This window comes from Gorilla gorilla, chromosome X, assembly GCF_029281585.2.
Source record: "Gorilla gorilla gorilla isolate KB3781 chromosome X, NHGRI_mGorGor1-v2.1_pri, whole genome shotgun sequence".
In the NCBI taxonomy this organism is placed as follows: Eukaryota; Metazoa; Chordata; class Mammalia; order Primates; family Hominidae; genus Gorilla; species Gorilla gorilla.
The window spans coordinates 98507996-98529328 of NC_073247.2; the positions used below are offsets into that span (position 1 = coordinate 98507996).

General features: G+C 34.4%; 1 protein-coding gene across 2 annotated transcripts in view; it reads left to right on the forward strand.

Annotated features, from left to right (window-relative positions):
- The window catches only part of DACH2 (dachshund family transcription factor 2), a 675532-nt gene that overhangs the window by 543279 nt on the left and 110920 nt on the right, over nt 1–21333 (forward strand). For both annotated transcript variants that reach the window (XM_055375960.1, XM_019018988.2), the window contains exon 6: nt 14896–15068. In XM_055375960.1, the coding sequence (XP_055231935.1) occupies nt 14896–15068 (173 nt within the window). The remainder of the gene's footprint in view (nt 1–14895; nt 15069–21333) is intronic.

The following is a 21333-nucleotide window of genomic DNA, read 5'->3' on the forward strand; positions in this document are numbered from 1 at the left end:
TTCAGCTCAGATTTTGATTATTTTTGTCTTCTGACATGTTTGGGGTTGGTTTGCTCATGCTTCTCCAGTTTCTCTAGTTGTGAGATTAGGTTGTTAATTTGAGATCTTTCAAACTATTTTATGTAGGCATATAATGCTATAAACTTCAATACTAACACTGACTTAGCTGTGTCCCAAAGATTTTCATATGTACTATCTTTGGTCTCATTAGTCTCAAAGAATTTCTTGATTTCTGCCTTAATTTTATTATTTACCCAAAAGTCATTTGGGAGCAGGTTATTTAATTTCCATGTAATTATATGATTGAATTTTTTAGTATTGATTTCTGTTTTTACTATCGTGCTGTCCAAGTGTGGCTGGTATAATTTCACTTTTTTCAATTTGCTGAAGATTGTTTTATGTTTGATTATGTGGTCAATTTTAGTATGATTTCTTTTTTTTCTCAATTTTCTGAGATTTTTTTATATTTGATTATGTGGTCAATTTTAAAGCATGTGCATGTGCAGACGGGAAGAATGTGTATTCTGTTGTCTTTGGTTGGAGAGTTCTGTAAATGTGTATTAGGCCCATTTGGTCAAGTGTGAGTTCAGGTCTTGAATATCTTTGTTAATTTTATGTTTTGATGATTTGTCCAATACTGTCAGTATAATGTTGAAGTCTCTCACTATTATTGTGTGTAAATCCAAGTTTCATCATAGTTCTCTAAGAACTTGCTTTATGAATCTGGGTGCTCCTCTGTTGGGTGCATATTTATTTAGGTTAGTTAGGTCTTCTTGGTGAATTAAACCCTTTATTATTATGTAATGCTCTTTTTTATCTAACCCCAGTTAAAAAAAAAGGAATCCATGATTTTGTTCTTTGAAAAAATTAATAAGATAACATAAACTACTAACTAGACTAACAAAGATACAAAAGAGAGAAAATCCAAATAAACACAATTACAAATGACAAAGGGGACATTACCACTAACCCACAGAAATACAAAAAAAAATCCTCAGAGACTTACTATAAATACCTCTATGCACACAAACTGGAAAATCTAGAAGAAATTGATATATTCCTGAAAATATATAACCACCCAAGACTGAACAAAAAAGAAATGGAATATCTGAACAGACCAATAATGAGTTCCAAAATGGAAGCAGTAATAAAAAGTCTACCAAACAAGAAAAGCCAGGGACTAAATGGATTCACAGCTGAATTATATTAGATGCACAAAGAAGGGCTGGTACCATTTATACAGAAAATATTCCAAAAAATTGAGGAAGAGGGACGTTTGTAACTTGTTCTGTGAGGTCAGGATCATCCTGATACCAAATCCTTGCAGATGCACACCAAAACCAGTAAAAGGTAAAAAGAAAAGTTCAGGACAATATCCTTGATGAACACAGTTGGAAAAATCTTCAAGAAAATACTAGCAAACCAAATTGAACAACACGTAGAAAGCTAATCCACCATGATCAAGTATGCTTTATCCCTGGCATCCAAGATTATTTCAACATATGCAAATAAATACATGTGATTCATCATATAAAGAGAAGTAAAAACAAAAGCCACATGGTTATCTCAATAGACGCACAAAAGGCTTTTGGTAAAATTGAAGATCCCTTCATGTTAAAAACCCTCAGTAAACTAGGCATTGAAGGAGCTACCGCAAAATAATAAGAGCCATCTCTGACAAACCCACAGCCAACATCACACTGAACTGGCAAAAGCTGGAAGCATTCCCTTTGAAAACCAGCACAAGGCAAGGATGCCTTATCTCACCACTCTTATTCAACATAGTACTGGAAGTCCTGGCCAGAGCAATCAGGCAGGGGGAAGAAATCAAAGGCATCCAAAAAGGAAGAGAGGATGTCAAACTATCCCTAATTGCAGATGATATAATTCTACATCATGAAATTAACCCAAATGCCCATCAACAGTAGACTAGATAAAGGAAGTGTTGTACATATACACCATGGAATACTACACAGCCATAAAACAGAATTAGATCATGTTCTCTGCAACAGCATGGATGGAGCTGGAGGCCATTACCCTAAGAAACTAATGGACGAACAGAAAACCAAATACAACTTATTCTCACTCAAAAGTGGGAGCTAAACCATGAGCACACATGGATACAAAGAGGAAAACAACAGACACTTGGGCCTACTGGAGGGTGGAGGGTACAAGGAGGGAGATGATCAGAAAAAATACCTATTGGGTACTATGCTTATTACTTGTATGAGGAAATAGTCTATACACCAAACCCACATGACACACAGTTTACCTATATAACAAATCTACACATATACACCTGAACCTAAAATAAAAGTTAAAAAAGTCTCAATAAGTTTTTTAAAAATCAAAATTATATGAAATATCTTCTCAGGCCACAGTGGAATAAAACTAGAAATCAACTGCCAAAGGAACCCTCAACGCTATAGAAGAACATGGAAATTAAACAATCTGCTCTTGAAAGATTTTTGGTTTGACAATAAAATCAAGATGGAAATTTAAAAAATATTCAAAATGAATGATAATGGTGACACAAGTTATAATTAAAACAGCTGGGATATAGAAAGAAAAATAGTGTCAAGAGGAAGGTTTATGGTGCTAGATTCCTACATCGAAAAGTCTGAAAGGTCACAAATTAACAACCTAACATCACACCTCAAGGAACTAGAGCAACTAGCCCAAACCAAACCCAAAGCTAGCAGAGGAAAAGAAATAACAAGGATTAGAGAAGAACTAAATAAAATTGAAACAAAATCTATGAAAAAGATCAGTTAAAGAAAAAGTTGGTTCTGTGAAAAGATAAACAAAATCAATAGAACATTAGGTAGATTAATCAAGAGAAGAAGAGAGATGAGTCAAATAAGCTCAATTAGAAATAAAAATGGAGCTATTACAACCAACACCACAGAAATTCAAAAGATTATTTGAGACTACTATGACCACCTCTATGCACACAAACTAGAAAACCTAGAGGAAATGAATGAATTCCTGGAAACATACAACCCTCCTAGCTTGAATCAGGAAGAACTAGAAATCCTAAACAGACCAATAACAGGCAATGAGACTGAATCACTAATTTAAAAATTGCCAATCAAATAAAAGCCCAGGGCTAGATGGATTGAAAGCTAAATTCACTGGACCTTCAAAGAAGTGGTACCAATCCTACTGAAACTTTTCCAAAATATTGAGAATGAATCCCCTCCAACTCATTCTATGAAGCCAGCATCACCTTGTTACCCAAGCAAGGAAAGCACATAACCAAAAAAAGATAACTACAGGCCAATATCCCTGATGAACCTAGATGAAAAAATCCTCAATAAATTACAAGAAAACCAAATCCAACAACACATCAAAAAGATAATACACCATGATCAAGTGGGTTTCATCCCAGTGATACAGTGATGGGTCAATGTGTTCAAGTCCAGAAACGTGATTCACCACCTAAACATCATTTAAAACCTAAAGCATATGATCATCTCAATAAATGCAGAAAAAAATCAATAAAATCAAGCATTCCTTTATTATAAAAACCCTCAACAAATTAGACATTGAAGAAACATAATTTAAAATTATAAAAGCCATATATGACAAACCAACAGCCAGCATCATACTGGAAGGTCATACACTGGTGGCATTTTCCCCATAAGAACTGGAACGAGAGAAGGTTGCCCATTTTTACCACTCCTATACAACATAGTACTGGAAGTCCTAGCCAGAACAATCAGGCAAGAGAAAGAAAGAAAAGACATACAAATAGGAAAAGAGGACGTTAAAATATCTCTCTTCACTAACAATATGATTGTATACGTAGAAAACCCTATAGACTCTATCAAAGGATTTCAAGACATGTTAAATGACTTCAGTAATGTTTCAGGATACAAAATCAACATACAAAAAAATTGTAGCCTTTTTATACACCCATAAGATTCAAGCTGAGAGCCAAATCAAGAATGCAATCCCATTTAGGATAGTCATAAAAATGTAAAATATCTAGGAATACATCTAAACAATGAGTCGAAAGATCTCTACCTAGGAATACATCTAACCAATGAGTCGAAAGATCTCTACAAGGAGAACTACAAAACACTCCTGAAAGAAATAATAGATGACACAAACAAATGGAAAAACATTCCATGCTCATGGATTGGAAGAATCAATATTGTCAAAATGGCCATACTGCCCAAAGCCATCTACAGACTTATTACAATTTCTATCAAACTACCAATGCCATTATTAACAAAAAAACTATCATAAAATTCATATGGAAGAAAAAAATTGGCCGGAATAGCCAAAGCAATCCTAAACAAAATGAACAAAGCTGGAGAGCCATCACATTGCTGGATTTCTAATTATACTACAAGGATATAGTAACCAAAACCAAAACAGCATGGTACTTATATGAATATAGACATATAGACCAATGAAACAGAATAGAGAACCCAGAAATAAAGCTAATTTTTGACAAAGCATCCAAAAGCATAAACTGGGGGAAAGGGAACCCTGTTCAACAAATGGTGCTTGGAAAATTGGATCACCATGTGTAGAACAATGAAACTAGATCCCTGTCTTTCACCATATACAAAAATAAACTCGAGACGGATTAAAGACTTAAATCTAAGACCTCGATTAATAAAAATTCTAGAAGAAAACATAGAAAAATCTCTTCTAAACATTGGCCTAAACAAAGAACTTGTGATTAAGACCCAAAAAGCAAATGTAATAAAAATAAATAAATAAATGGGGCCTAATTAAACCAAAAAAAAAAACCTTCTGCACAGCAAAAGTAATAATCTTCAGAGTAAACAGCCAACTCACAGAATGGCAGAAAATGTTTGCAAACTCTGCATCTAACAAAGGACTAATATCCAGATTCTGCAAGGAACTCAAACAAATCAGCAAGGCAAAAACAATACCATCAAAAATGTGGGCAAGTGACATTACTAGAAACTTATCAAAAGAAGATATACAGGAAATGCAAATCAAAATCACAGTGCAATACCACCTTACTCCTGCAAGAATGGCCATAATCAATAAATCAAAACATAATAGATGTTGGTGTGGATGCAGTGAAAAGGGAACACTTCTACACTGCTGGTGGGAATGTAAACTAGTGCAACCACTATGGAAAACAGTGTGGAGATTCCTTAAAGAACTAAAAGTAGAACCACCATTTGATCTAGCAATCCCACTACTGGGTATGTACCCAGAGGAAAAGAAGTCATTATACAAAAAAGATAAATGCACATTTATAGCAGCACAATTCACAATTGCAAAAATATGGAACCAGCCCAAATACTCATCAATCAACAAGTGGATACAGAAATTGTTTTATATATATATATATATATATATATATTTATATATATATATATATATATTTATATATATATATATCTTACATATATATGCGAGATATATATAATGGAATACTACTCAGCCATATAAAGGAACACATTAATTGCATCCACAGCAGCCTAGATGGAACTGGAGATTATTCTTCTAAGTGAAGTAACTCAGGAATGGAAAACCAAACATAGTGTGTTCCCATTCATAAGCGAGAGGTAAGCTATGAGGATGCAAAGGCATAAGAATGATACAATGGACTTTGGGGACTCCAGAAAATTTGGGAGGTGGGAGAGGGATAAAAGACTATAAAATGGGTTCAGTGTATACTTCTTGGATGATGGGTGCACCAAAATCTCAGAAATTACCAAAAAAGAACTTAATCATGTAACCAAATGCCACCTGTTGTCCAAAAACTCATGGAAACAAGAAATAAGAAAAAAGATATACAAATGACCAAGAGCATATGAGAAAATGCTCAACATCACTAATCAATAGGGAAATGCAAATTAAAACCACAACGAGATGGTACCTTACCCCAGCCAGAATGGATATTATTAAAAATTTTTTAAAAAATAGATGCTGGCCTGGATGTAATGATAAAGGAATTCTTATACACTGCTGATGGGAATGTAATTTAGTACAGCCTCTATGGAAAACAATAGGGAGATTTCTCAAAGAACTAAAAGTAGATCTACCATTCAATCCAGCAATCCCTCTACTGTGTATCTATCCAAAGGAAAAGAAGTCATTATATCAGAAAGACACCTGCGCTTGTATGCTTACCACAGCACAATTCACAATTGCAAACATATGGAATCAACCTAAGTGTTCATCAACTGATGAGTAGATAAAGATAACGTGTTATATGTATACACCATGGAATACCACTCAGCCACAAAAAGAAGAAATTAATATCTTTTGCAGTCACTTGGATGGAGCTGAAGGCCATCATTCTAAGTGAAGTAACTCAGGAATGGAAAACCAAGTATTGTATATTCTCACTTAAAAGTGGGATTTAAGCTATGTGTATGAAAAGAAATACAGAGTGGTATAATGGACATTGTAGAATCAGAAGGGAGGAGTGTGGGGGGGGTGAGGGACAAAAAAACTACATTATGGGTACAGTGTACACTTCTCAGGTGACAGGTGCACTAAAATCTCAGATTTCACACTATACAATTCATCCATGTAACCAAAAGTTACTTGTACTCTCGAAGCTATTGAAATACGAAAAATAACAAGAAAAAGTAATTTTAAAAAGAATGTATTGGATGATTATACCTTGTGGATAAGTGAAATAAATGAGAGCAATGTTATAAAGGACTGAAAGGAGGAATTGAGAACTGAGAATACTCTGTTATAAGGTATTTTTAGTACCCTTAAAGTAGTATAGTGGTATTTGTAAATGGAATAAGACTAATTGTAAATATATATTGAAAGCTGTAAGGCAAACACTAAAAAACATTAAGAGTTTTAATAGTTTAATGTTTAAAATATTAAAAATTTTAATTAAAATTTTAAATTCCTCTTAAATTCATGTGGAACATTCACCAAGATAGGACACATTCTGGGCCATAAAATACACTTTAATACATTTAAAAGAATAGAAATCAGACAAAGTATGCTCTCAGTCATAATGGAATTAAACGAGAAGCCAATAACAGAAAGACAGCTGTAAAGTCAAAAAATACTTGGAGATTAAACAGTACACTTATAAATACCACACAAGTCAAAAAAGAACACCCAAGAAAAATTCAAAAGTATTTTAAGTTAAATGACAATAAAAATATAATTTATCAAATTTCATAGGATGTAGCAAAAGCAGTGCTTAGAGGGAAATATATAGCATTGAATTAATTAATATATTAAAAAGGATAAAGAGATAAAATCAGTAACCAAAGCTTCCACCTTAGGAAAATAAAAAGATAAAAAATTAAATCTAAAGCAGAAGAAAATATATAATAATTATTAGTATAGAAATGAATGAAACTGGAAACAGAAAATCAACAGAGAAAATCAATGAAACCAAAAGCTGGTTCATTGACAACACAAATGAAATTCATAAACCCCTAGGCAGGCTAACTAAGAAAAAGAGAGAAGATGCAAATTACTATCATCAGAAAATAGAGGCCATCACTATTTATCCTATGACATTAAAATGATAATATAGCAATACTCAACAACTCTATACCCACAAATTTGATAACTTGGATGAAATTACTCAATTTTTTGAAAGATACAATCTACCAATACTCACACAAGAAGAAACAGATAATCTGAAAAGGCCTATACATATTACAGAAATAAAATCTATAATTAAAACCCTTCCACAACAGAAAGCACCATGTTCAAATGGGTTCACAGGTAAAGTCTACCAAACATTTAAAGAAGAAAATATACCAATTCTCTGCAATCTCTTCCAGAAGATAGAAGCAGAGGGAATACTTTCTAACTCATTCTATGAGATCAGAATTACCCAAATGCCAAAATACCAGAGAAAGACAACATAGGAAAGGGAAAGTACAGATCAGTATCTCTGATGAACATAGTGCAAAAATCCTGAAAACAGAATAGTACATTAAAGTTAACAATGTTTTGGAAAAATTACACACTGCCCGGGTGCAGTGGCCCACTCCGGTAATCCCAGCATTTTGGGAGGCTGAGGCCAGTGGATCACGAGGTCAAGAGATCGAGACCATCCTGGCCAACATGCTGAAACCCCCATCTCTACTAAAAGTACAAAAATTAGCTGTGTGTGGTGGTGTGCGCCTGTAGTCTCAGCTACTTGGGAGGCTGAAGCAGGAGAATGGCTTGAACCAGGGAGATGGAGGTTGCAGTGAGCCGAGATCACACCACTGTATTCCAGCCTGGTGACAGAGTGAGACTCCATCTAAAAAAAAAAAAAAAAAAAAAAAAAAAAAAATTACACACCATGACCAAGTGGAATTTATTCCAAGTATGCAACGGTAGCTCAACATTGGAAAATCAATTGATGTAATCTATTACATCAGTAGGCTAGAGAATAAAAATAATATGATACTAAAAGTAGATGCAGAAAAAGTTTTTGAGAAAATACAATACCCATTCATAATAAAAACTCTTAGAAAAAAATAGGAAAAGAGGGGGACCGCCTCAACTTGTTAAAGAACATCTATAAAAACCTACTGCTGACATCTTACTCAATGGTGAAAAACTAGATGCTTTTCCCCTAGGATCGAAAACAAGGGAAGGACGTTACCTCTTATCACTTCTATTCATCATTATACTGGAGGCCTTAGTTGGTAAAAAATGACAAGAAAAATGAAATAAAATTTATACCAATTAGGGAAGAAAAAACTGTATTGGTTCAAAGATGACTGATTATCTTTGTAAAATTTCAAAAGATTTTACAAAAAATTCTCATAGAACTAATAAGAGATTATAGTAAGGTTGCAGGATACAAAATTAATGTACAAAATCAACTGCTTTCTTGTATACCAACAATGAACAGTTGCAATTTGAAATTAAAAACACATCTTAAGTGAAACAACTCTGAAACAGAAAGTCAAAAACTTATAAGTGGGAACTAAATCATATGTACACATGGACATAGTGTAGAATAATAGACATTGGAGATTTGGAAGGGTGGGAGGGTGGGAAGGGAGTGGGGGAGGAGGAAGTACTTAACGGGTACAGAGCACATTGTTTGGGTGATGATTACACTAAAAACCTAGATTTCACCGCTAAACAATATATCCATGTAACAAAACTGCACTTCTACCTCTTAAATTTGTACAAATAAAAACACAAAATTGTTTAAATTAGCAACAATAATTGAAATACTTAGGAGTAAACATAGCAAAATATATATAAGATAATTAGAATGACTACTGCAGAACTCTGATGAAAAAATCCAGGAATATATAAATAAATGGAGAGATATCGTACGTTCATGGATAGGAAGACTCAATATGATTAGAACAGCAATTCTTCCCACTTGATCTATAGATTCAATATATTCCCCATCAAAATCCAAGGAAGTTGTTTTGTGGATACTCACATAGTGATTCCAACATTTATATGGAAAGTAAAAGACCCACAATAGCCAGCAAAGTATTGAACAAGAAAAAATGTAGTGGACTGACACTACCATACTTCATTATTTACTATAAAGTTACAGTAATCATGATAGTGTGATTTTGGCAAAAGAACTGACAAGTAGATTAATATTAATAGAACAGAATAGAGAGCCTAGAAATAGATCCACACAAATGTAGTCAATTGGTATTTGATGGAAGAGCAAAGACAATTCAATAGAAAGATCATAGCATTTTTCTACAAATTACAGTGGAACAATTGGGATATCACATGCAAAGAATGAACCTAGACACAGACCATCTGCCCTTCACAAAAATTAACTCAAAAGGGTCATAGTCCTAAATGTAAATTGCAAAACTCTGAATCTATTAGAAGATAACATCAGAGAAAAGCTAGGTGATCTTGGGTTTGACAATGAGGTTTTAGATACAATATCAAAAGCATAAACCTTAAAATAAACTAATAAGTTGGATTTCATTAAACTTAAAAACCGTTCATGACGCACACTGTTAAGAGAATGAAAAGACAAACAACAGAGTAGGAAAAAGTCTTTGCACAACTCATATATGATAAAGGACCGATAGATATACAAAGAACTTTTAATCTCAACAATAAGAAATAAGCAACCAAATTAAAAAGTGGACAAAAGTCGTAAACAGACATCTCATTAATTAAGGCATAGTTGGATAATAAGCATATGAAAACATGTTGAATATAATATGTCACTAGGGAATTGCAAATTAAAACAACTAGGAGATACCCATACACACCTGTTGAAATAACTAAAATCCAAAATTGTCAACTTCAATTGTTCACAAAGATTTGGAGCAACAGGAACTTTCAGTTTGTTTTTAATGGAAATGCAAAATACTATAGTGACTTTGGAAGACATTTTGGGCATTTTTTTAACTAAAGTAAACATAGTCCTGTATTTATACAAATCAATGGAGAACTTAAGTTCACACAAAAACCTATACACCAAAGTTTATAGTAACTTTATTCATAATTACTAAAAATTAGAAACAACCAAGATATCCTTTAATAGATGAATGCATAAAACAGCTGTGGTATATATGTACTATGGAAACATATTTAGCAATAAATACAAATGAGCTATCAAACCTTGAAAAGACTTGGGTGAAGCTTAAGTGGGAATTGCTAAGTGAAACAAATCAGTCTGAAAAGGCTAAATAGTGTGTGATTCTAACTAGGTAGCATTCAGGTAAAGGCAAATCTATACAGCCTAAAAAGACCAGTGGTTGCCAGAGGTTGGGGAGAGGGATAAAACAAGTGACCTCTGCTGTAAACTGTGGACTGTGGTTAATACATCAATACTGATTTTTCAAATGTAGATATATAACAGATTATTACAAGATAGTAATATGAGGGCCAACTGTGTGATGGCAGAGTGGAGATATAAGGAAATTCTCTGTAACTTCTGCTAATGTGTTTTATTAATCTAAGACTGCTCTAAAACTAGTCTATTTATTTTTTTAAAGGAAGGGGTATTTATATAGGCAAATCAATTGGGTTAGGAAGGCAGATTCCAGAGAGAAGCATTAACATGAGTGAAGGCTAACGTGAATTCAAACTGTAGATGTAAATAGTCCAGTGGGGCTAGAGTACAGCATACAGAGAGGAATATAATGAAACATTACAACCAGAAAGGTAATTTTGGATGAAATAAAAATGCTTGTATTTTATTCTGGTAGCAGTAAGTAGTCACTGGAAGTCTTAAAAAGGGAGTGGAAAGGCAAATGAAAAGCCACAGGAAGACAGATTGGGAAGATAGGGTACTTGTATCAAGGGATTAATGCCTGGTAGTCACTGTAGAAATGACAAAATATTACAGAAGTCAACGTGACTTAGAAATCAAATCAATATGGGATTTAGATAGACAGAAGATTACTAAAGTTTGTACCTTTCATGGCTAGAAGGAGGTGGTGCTATGCACTTACATAAAAATTATAGGAGTTGCTGAAATACCAAGATGCATTAGAAATTATTCTTACAGGCCCAGCTCTGTGGCTCACGCCTGTAATCCCAGGACTTCGGGAGACCGAGGCGGGCAGATCACTTGAGGTCAGGAGTTCGAGACCAGCTTGGCCAACATGGTGAAACTCCATCTGTACTAAAAATAAAAAAAATTAGCTGGGCATGGTGGCACATGCCTGTAATGCCAGCTACTCGGGAGGGTGAGGCAGGAGAATCGCTTGAGCCCGGGAGGCGGAGGTTGCAGTGAGCCGAGATCTCTCCACTGCACTTCAGCCTGGATGACAGAGTGAGACTCCGTCTCATTAAAAAAAATAAATAAATAAAAAATAAACAAAGTAAATTAAATTAAAAAAAGAATTATTCTTTTAGTAACTTGCATAATGTCCGCGAAGTCAACAGGAAAAGAGATAACCCATTTTGGTGATTTTTAAAAAAGATTTGTCTTTATTACCATGCTATTAAAAGGCTACCTGTATATCTAGCATGTGACTAAGTGAGCCAGATTGCGGGTGTGGTGTGTACTACTGATGGTTTTTAATTTTATGTGTTCAGTTTCAGAAAACGTTTGACTTTCATAATTCAGTATTTGCATATGCTTTGCATGGAGAACTCATGTGTGGTCACTGTTAAACTGGCCTGTAATGTAAGTACTAGCTTGGGGTAAAGTCTAGGGCATTACGGTCAATTGACAGCTATTGCAGGTCATGATTTCAAAGTATGAGTTTTAAGCCTTTCATGGTCATTTGAAATGTTTGATGAATTAGATTTTAAAACTGCCAATGGGCTGTTAAATTCTTTTTGTAGTTTGCATTTAGTTTGCATGTCAATTGGACTTTAAGTAGGCATATTTCTTATTATCGCCAGATGGTGTCTAGGTGATGCTGAAAATCTTTGGAGAATGAGGAAAGATTATTACACTGTTAAGGGAACTGTAAATTGAACAAAAGCTTATTTAAGCATTTGAATAGTAAATAGGAGCACTGATGGCTACTTTTCATCTAAGTTTGATCAATTTGTGACTGAAGCAGTGTACACAAAGAAGGACTGAAGTGTATAATTACCTTGGGCTTGTGGTAAATGATAGCCATTATATAGAAACCTACTTAAGTCATTGATTGTCGTTACTATGTTGAGCATAATGTGAAGGTTTCAGGAGAAAGATAAACAGTGATTAGTTTAATATATATTATAAAATATCATTATAGCATAAGCTATATGATAATTTCAGTATAAAAATGCATATGTACCTAAGTAATTTTAGAAGGCTAACTGAAAATATGCTTCTAGTTTTAAAGGGAGTGAGTTCCACATACAAATGAGATTGTACAGCATTTGTCTTTCTGTGCCTGGCTTATTTTGCTGAGCATAATGTTCTCCAGAATGACAAGTGTTTGAGGTAATGGATATATTAATTAGCTTTATTTAATTGTCCCACGTAGTGTGTATATATATATGTGTGTATATATGTGTGTGTACACATATATAATATATAATAGGATCATTTTGTATTCCCTAAGTATATACAATTGTAATTTGTCAATTTATAATAAAAATTGTAACTATTAAAAGTAAAAATAACCAAAAGCGAGTGGAAAAGGCCATTTTGAATTCAATGTTGTAAGAGTTGTTTTGAGGCCTCATTGATAAATTAATAATTGCAAGAAAAATGTTTCAGAGCTCGTAAGTTTAGTTTGGAAGGTTGTTCCTAAAAAGGATTTACAGATAGTGAGCCATAAGTGAACACGGATAGGAGAAAAGTTTAAAATATTTTCTGACTCTAGGATATGGAGTCAGATAGGGAGTACAGAGAATGTTTCCTTTCCTGAGTTCCACGCAGAATTTAAGTTTCTAGGTTAGGTTTTATCCTTATGTAATTCTGATAACACTGCATTTTGTGACTATCTTTATCAGAAGCACTGGTGGATAATGTTTTCTTTATTTAGGAATTCCTTTCATTGTGATGATCACTTGAGTGTTGTATGAGACCTTACCTTCCTGGAAATGTATTCCATTGCTTGTGCTGCCTTTGTACTTTCTTGTTAACAGTTTTAGATCAACCATTATAATTGAAATCAGGAGACGGACCTCAAATAAATTAACACTGCTTCTTCCTTCTAGCTCCCATTAAAATTGGACTTTATTAAAATTAAAAACTACTCTGTGAAACACATTGTTAAGAAAATGAAAAGAAGCCATAGAATGCGAGAAAATCTTTGTCCTAAAAATATATGTGTTTTGAGTGTTTGTATTACTGCCACTTTGTTTTGAGGAATGAGATTTAGGAAGCTTTTTAATATACTTCCTATAGATTCACTGATGTTCTTTTTCTGTTGTGGTAAGGGAAACAAGGAAAAGTGAAGCGATTACCAAGAGTAAAAAAGGACGTTATTAATACTTAATACTTGTGCGCAGAATCAACATAAATGCTGTCCACCATAGAATTTCTGTAGTCTGTGATAATTTAGAAAAATTATAAGCAGGGATATTTTAGAATATCTATTAAAGACTACTGATTTCTGGGCTTCTGTCCAAAATTAGGCAAGATTACTGTAGAGGTAATTGTTTGTAATAAGTGCTATGTTTTGCTCACAGTCACGTTCACATCCATGAAGCTAGACTAAATTTTAGTAGACTCTGCTCAAACTCCTTTCCTCCTACAAATTTCAGCCTATCAAGGGATAAGTAGACAACGATTTTAATGTTACCTTTTACATGATGGCATACCTGTGGCTGCCAGAAGTTGAATGTGGATAATAATTGAGATATATTCTTTCAGATATTTCAAATGTGTGAAAATTATTTCAACTTGCATAAGAAAAAAAATGAAATTCCTGAAATGACCTAACAATATTTGTTATTAAGTATTTCTTATTAAACTAGAGAATAGGTTGATATTTTGATAGGGGAGTTATTGTTTATTGACAAAGACTTTAAATTAAAGCTATTAATATAAGCATTCATTTTAGAGATTTATATCTAAAAGGGTATAACATACTCCAAGTCTTGTTTTCTTCTACAGTTCTGAAGCTTAGAGAATCTACATCCTGCCTTATCAGCACCTCTATTAAGTGTCTTAAAGAAATTGTAAAGCTGTCAACTATCAACACATCAATGCATTATTGTTATGTTACAAAATGGTTATAATGATTAAGAAGAAAGTTCTTAGTTTTGAAATGCAATGATGTTTGGCTTAAAGATTTGTGTTTGTTTTATGGGTAAAAATTTTGCATCTTATAAATATTTGGGAAGTGAAAGCAAGAACAAAGCATATTTATAATTAAATGTGTGGATACAGGAAGATTTTTAAAATGATTAAACAATATAAAATACCACAGGTACTATTAATGGCACAAGGAGACACTAAGATATAATAAAAATTGTTTTTATAAGAAAACTAAGAATGAATTTAGGTACTTTTTAACAAACTATTTCAGACAATCATAATGTAACAAGTTTAATATGCACTGTCTCTTTTAGGACTGGATCTGCCATTTATGATGATGCCTCATCCCCTACTTCCAGTCAGCTTACCTCCTGCATCAGTTGCCATGGCAATGAATCAGATGAACCATCTCAATACTATTGCCAACATGGCTGCTGCAGCACAGATTCACAGTCCACTCTCCAGAGCTGGTACCTCTGTTATAAAGGTAAGAATCGTGATTTAGAAAAGGACAAAGGTGTCAATTTCATGCAAATTTTGATAAAATATTAACAATCCCACTGGATCTTCAGTAGTAACTCAGCTCATTGACTCAGTTAGTTAGCATGCAGTATTGATGGGTTTAGTTTGTGACTAGGCCTGCCAGGTTTGTTGTTGTTTGTTTGTTTTCATTCCATGACCACAGATCTCACTTTTAATTCTATTTCCTGTCTTGCAGTCATGTGCACAGTGTGGGGGAGGCATGGGCAGACTAATGACAGAGTAGAAGAGTGTGCAAAAACCATTCCCATGGCTGGGGTGAAACAAAGTAAACACTGTGCATCTTTTTGGAGTTTGAGAGACAGTTATGAGGTATGATATAACATACAGGACTTATAGTCAGACAGATTTGGGTTCCAATTCTGATTTGCAACTTAGCTGAATGAACTTGGGTATGACAGCCCTCCTGAACATGTTTCCTCAACTATAAAAAGAAGGTCATAGTTAATAATCTATGCTGCTTATTTCATGGGCTGTCTGGAGATAATATGAGTAAAATATATGTAAAAACCTGTAAAACATTAACAATATTTATGATAATATATTGCATTAACATTATAATGTTAGAATACTATTTTTCAAGTTTATGGGCATTGGATAATGAAACACAAAGGATATTTCGTAGCTACCCCTTCTTTTTCCTCTTAGTTTGGCATATGGCTTTTCTGCTCTCTTTCCAATTATCATATGAACTAGGCTTTTGAATGCTTTTTCTTCTTGTGAGGAGGTGATATATGGGTACATAGGATCCCAAGATTTTAGTTAATCACAGAAACCCATTGATTTCCTCCTTTATTCCTTCACTTACTCAACAAATATTATACCCTTAATAATTACATGCCAGGTTATTGAGCAATGTGGGAAATTTATAAGTAAGATATACACCTTGACTTCCAGGAGCTCCCAAACATAAATGTGAGACAAACAAGTACCCACTTAATTTGTACTAACAAGACAGACTATGATGGATAACATAGGAGAACCACCAAGTATTACAGGAATTTAGAGGAAGGAGTGATTTTACCTACCTTTAAGAAGAGAGGAGGCGGGGATCTGGGAAGGCATTATAGTTGATGGATTTCAACTGAGCCTTGCAATACTGATATGATTGCAATAGATAGGCATGGAGGTGAAAGAACTGAAGGCAGAGGAAATGTGACATTTTGGACATATTTGTTTCATTTTAAAATCAGCTTGTAATTTTGGAGCCTTCTAAAGCACTGAAGAAAATTTAAAACATAACCTTTGTAAGAAAGGAACAGAAAAATTGATCATTTTTATAAAGCTTCATCTATATATTTAAAACACCAAGTGGAAGCATGCTTCCTGGAAAGACTGGTTACAGACTTCACCGCTACACAAATTCCCTGGCAACAAAACTGCACTTGTATCCCTGAATCAATAAAAAAATTAAAGGGTAAAAATAAAGCCTGTGGTTGATAATGGATTAGTCTATCCTAACTAATGAGAGCTCTGTTATTAAAATATTTGATGGGAGTGTAAACTTGGAGTTAGAGTTGTCTTTGAGAAGAAAATTACCCATGAAATGTGGGATAAATTTCCCATTATTTTGAAACTGTATGGCTACTAAGAAAATATGACAACACAAACAAATTGTGAAATTATATTAAAAAGCAAACCTGGGAGCAGTGGCAGTGACATGTGCCTGTAGTCCCAGCTGCTTAGGCGCCTAAGGAGAGGAAGATCACTTGAAACCAGGGGTTGAAGATCAGCCTGAGCAACATTGTGAGACTCCTTCTCTAAAACAAACAGACAAACAAAAGCACTTCAAAGTAATGATATTGTCATACTGGCTTTGGAATGATGGAAGAGTACTCTTAATAGAGGCATGCATATGACTCTTAAAAGTACATTGGTTTGTTTTCATAAGTACCATATTTAATTAGCTATATTTTGTTTGAATGTTTGAGACTTCAGTTAGCTTTGTGAATAATTTGAGTCAAGAGGCACATGGAAATGTGGTTCATAATTGTGGTCCTGGAAATGGAAAAGATAATTATCTTCTTAATCCAAATATTGTTTTATTTTTTACCCATTATGACAATATAACTGAAATTTTGTTTAGGGCTTATTAGTCTATTTCATATGCAACCTTTTAAAAAAGAAACTTGGAATTGTCACAAACAATTTTATACAACGTTTTAAAAGGTGAAATTAGATCACGTGCTTATTTATGTCCTGCCAAATACACAAATACACAGAAACCATTTTATGCTAAAGAGAAATGGATCTACTTTCATGTGGTTATTTTGACTAAAGTAAGTTAAGAGAGATATATTTAATTAAAACACTCTGATAAAAATTTCTATTTCTCTACAAATCTATCAGAAATATATTTTGTCATATGCATAGATTGCATGGTGGTGGAAAAAGGGCTTTTTGGGTATCCATTATCCAAATAATGTACATTGTACCCAGTGAGTAATCTCTCATCATGCACCCTATTCCATCCCCTCACCCTTCCATTGTTTATCATTCCACACTTTACACTCCTGTGTACACATTATTTAGTTCCCACTTATAAGTGAGAACATATGGTATTTGTCTTTCTGTGCCTGACTTGTTACGCTTAAGATAATGGCCTCCATTTTCATCCATATTGCTGCAAAAGACAGATTTCATTCTTTCTTATGGCTAAATAGTATTCCATTTACATATATAGATATATAGTATTCATATACACATATATGTATATGTAGATAGATAGATAGGAACTTGATAATGAGTTAGTCTATCCTAACTAATGAGAGGTCTGTTATTAAAATATTTGACTGGAGTGTAAACTTGGACATAGAATTGTCTTTGAGAAGAAAATTACCCATGAAATGTAGGATAAATTTCCCATGATTTTGAAACTGGATGGCTATTAAGAAAATATGACAACACAAACAAATGATGAAATTATATTAAAAAGCAAACCTGGGAGCAGTGGTGGTGACATGTGCCTTATTATATATAATATATATATATATATATATATGAATACTATTTGGAATATATATATATAATGGAATACTATGATCCTAAAAAAGTGCAAGATATATATTTATATATATATATCTTGCAGTTTTTCTTTATCATATCATCTGTTGATGGACACATAGGTTGATCGCATATCATTGCTGTTGTGAATAGTACTGCAATAAACATATGAGTACAGATATCTTTTTGATATAGTGAGTTATTTTCCTTTGGGTAGATACTCAATAGTGGGATTGTTGGATTGAGTGGTAGTTCTATTTATAGTTCTTTGAGAAATCTCCATACTGTCATAGTGAATGTACTAATTTACATTTTTACCAACAGTGCATAAGCATTATGTTTTCTCCTCACAAACATTTGTTATTTTTTCTTTTGAGAAACAGCCATTCCGACTCATGTAAAATGATATCCCATTGTGGTTTTAATTTGTGTTTCTCTGATAATTAGTGATGTTGAGCATTTTCATGTGCCTGTTAGCCATTCGTATGTTTATCCATGTCCTTTGCCCACTTTGTACTGGGATTATTTTGAGTTTTCTTTTTGAGTTGTTTGAGTTCCTTCTAAATTCTGATTACTAATCCCCTGTCACATGCATTATTTGCAAATATTATCTCCCATTCTATAGGTTACCTGTTCAATCTTGATTATTTCTTTTGCTGTGCAAAAGATTTTTAGTTTAATTAAGTCCCATTTGTCTATTTTTGTTTTTGCTGCCTGTGCTTTTTACATCTTATTCATAAATACTTTGCCTAGACCAATGTCCAGGAGAATTTTCCTTAGGTACTTTTACAGTACTTTTATAATTTCATGTCTTGCATTTAAGGGTTTAATCCATGTTGAGTTGATTTTTGAATATGCTGAAAGATAAGGGTCCAATTTCATTCTTCTGTGTATGGCAATTAAAGTTTCCCAGCACCATTTGTTGAAAAGGGTGTCATTTCCCCAGTATATGTTCCTGTTGATTTTGTCACAAAAGAGCTGGCTCTGAGTGCATGGCTTTATTTCTGTGTTCCCTGTTTTGTTCCCTTGATCTATGTGTCTATTTTTATATCAGTACCATGCTGCTTTGGTTACTGTAGCCTTACAGTATAATTTGAAGTCAGGTAATGAGATGCCTCCAGCCTTATTCTTTTTGCTTAGTATTTATTTGGCTATTCGGGCTCTTTTTTAGTTCCATATGATTTTGAGGATAGTATTTTCTATTTCTGTGAAAACTGAATTTTTTTAGGGATTGCATTAAATCTGTAGATTGCTTTGCGCAGTATGGTCATTTTAATAATGTTAGTTTTTTCTAATCCAAGAGCAAGGGATATTTTTCCATTTGTTTTTGACATCTACAATTACTTTCACCAGTGTTTTATAGTTTTCCTTGTAGATATCTTTTACCTCTTTGGCTAAAATTATTCTTAGTTTATTTTTCACTAGCTGTTGTAAATGGGATTGCTGTCTTTATATGTTTATCTGCTGGATCATTATTGGTATGTAGAAATGCTACCAATTTTTTGTAAAGGGATCTTCAAACTTTACTAAACTAATTTCTCAAATTCAAAAGATATTTGGTGGAGACTGAGGTTTTCTAGATGTAGGTCATATCATCAGTGAACTGGGAAAATTTGACTTCCCCTTTTCAATTTGGATGCCTTTTATTTCTTTCTTTTGCATGATTGCTCTGGCTGGGTGTATTTGTTCATTCTCAATCTGCTATGAAGAAATACCTGAGACTGGGTAATTTATTAAAAAAAGATGTTTAATTGACTCACAGTTCCACATGGCTGGGGATGCCTCAGGAAACTTACAACCATGGCAGGAGGCAACTCTTCACAGGGCAGCAGGAGAGAGAATGACCGCCAACAGGGGAAATGCCAGACATTTATAAAAACCATCAGATCTCATGAGACTCACTCTTTCACAATAACAGCATGGAGGAAACCACTCCCATGATTCAATTACCTCTACCTGGTCCTTTCCTTGACATGTGGGGATTATAACAATTCAAGATGAGATTTGGGTGGGGACACAGAGGCAAACCATATCATTTCACCACTGCCCCTCCAAAATCTCATGTCCTCACATTTCCAAACACAATCATACCCTTTCAATAGTCCCTCCAAATCTTTTTTTTTCTTTTTTCTTTTCTTTTCTTTTTTTTTTTTTTTTTTTTTGTTTTTTTAGATGGAGTCTCTCTCTGTCGCCCAGCCTAGAGTGAAGTGGTGCTATCTTGGCTCACTGCAAGCTCCACCTCCCAGGTTCACACCATTCTCCTGCCTCAGCCTCCTGAGTAGCTGGACTATAGGCCCCTGCCACCATGCCCAGCTAATTTTTTGTATTTTTAGTAGAGACGGGGTTTCACTGTGTTAGCCAGGATTGTCTTGATCTCCTGACCTTGTGATCCACCTGCCTCAGCCTCCCAAAGTGCTGGGATTACAGCCATGAGCCACTGCACCTGGCCTAGTCCCCACAAATGTTAATGCATCCCGGCATTAACCCAAAAGTCCAAGTCCGAAGTTTTATCTGAGAAGGGACTCAAGGCAAGTTCCTTTTGCCTATGAGTCTGTAAAATGAAAAACAAGTTAGTTACTTCCTAAATACAATGGGGGACAGGCATTGGGCAAATACACTCATTCCAAATGGGAGAAATTCGGCCAAAACAAAGGAGCCACAGACCCTATACAAGTCCACAATCCAATAGAGCAATCATTAAACCTTAAAGTTCCCTAATAATATTCTTTGACTCCATATCTCACATCCAGGTCATGCTGATGCAAAAGGTGGCTTCCCATGGCCTTGGGAAGCTCTGCCCCTGTGTCTTCACAGGGTACAGAACCCTCCCAGCTGCTTTCACAGGATGGTGTTGAGTGTCTGTGGCTTTTCCAGGTGCACGGTGAAAGCTGTTGGTGGATCTAACATTCCATGGTCTGGAAAACAGTGGCCCTCTTCTCAGTGTTCCACTAGGCAGTGCCCCAGTGGGGGAATCTGTGTGGGTGTCACATGACACATTTTCCTTCTGCACTGCCCTAGCAGAAGTTCTCCTTTTGGGCTGTGTCCCTGCAGCAAACTTCTGCTGGATATCCAAAGGTTTCCATACATCCTCTGAAATGTAGGCAGAGGTCCCTGAACCTCAATTCTTGTCTTCTGCACACCTGCAGGCCTAACACCACATGGAAGCCACCAGAGCTTGGGGCTTGCACCCTCTGAAACATTGAACTGAG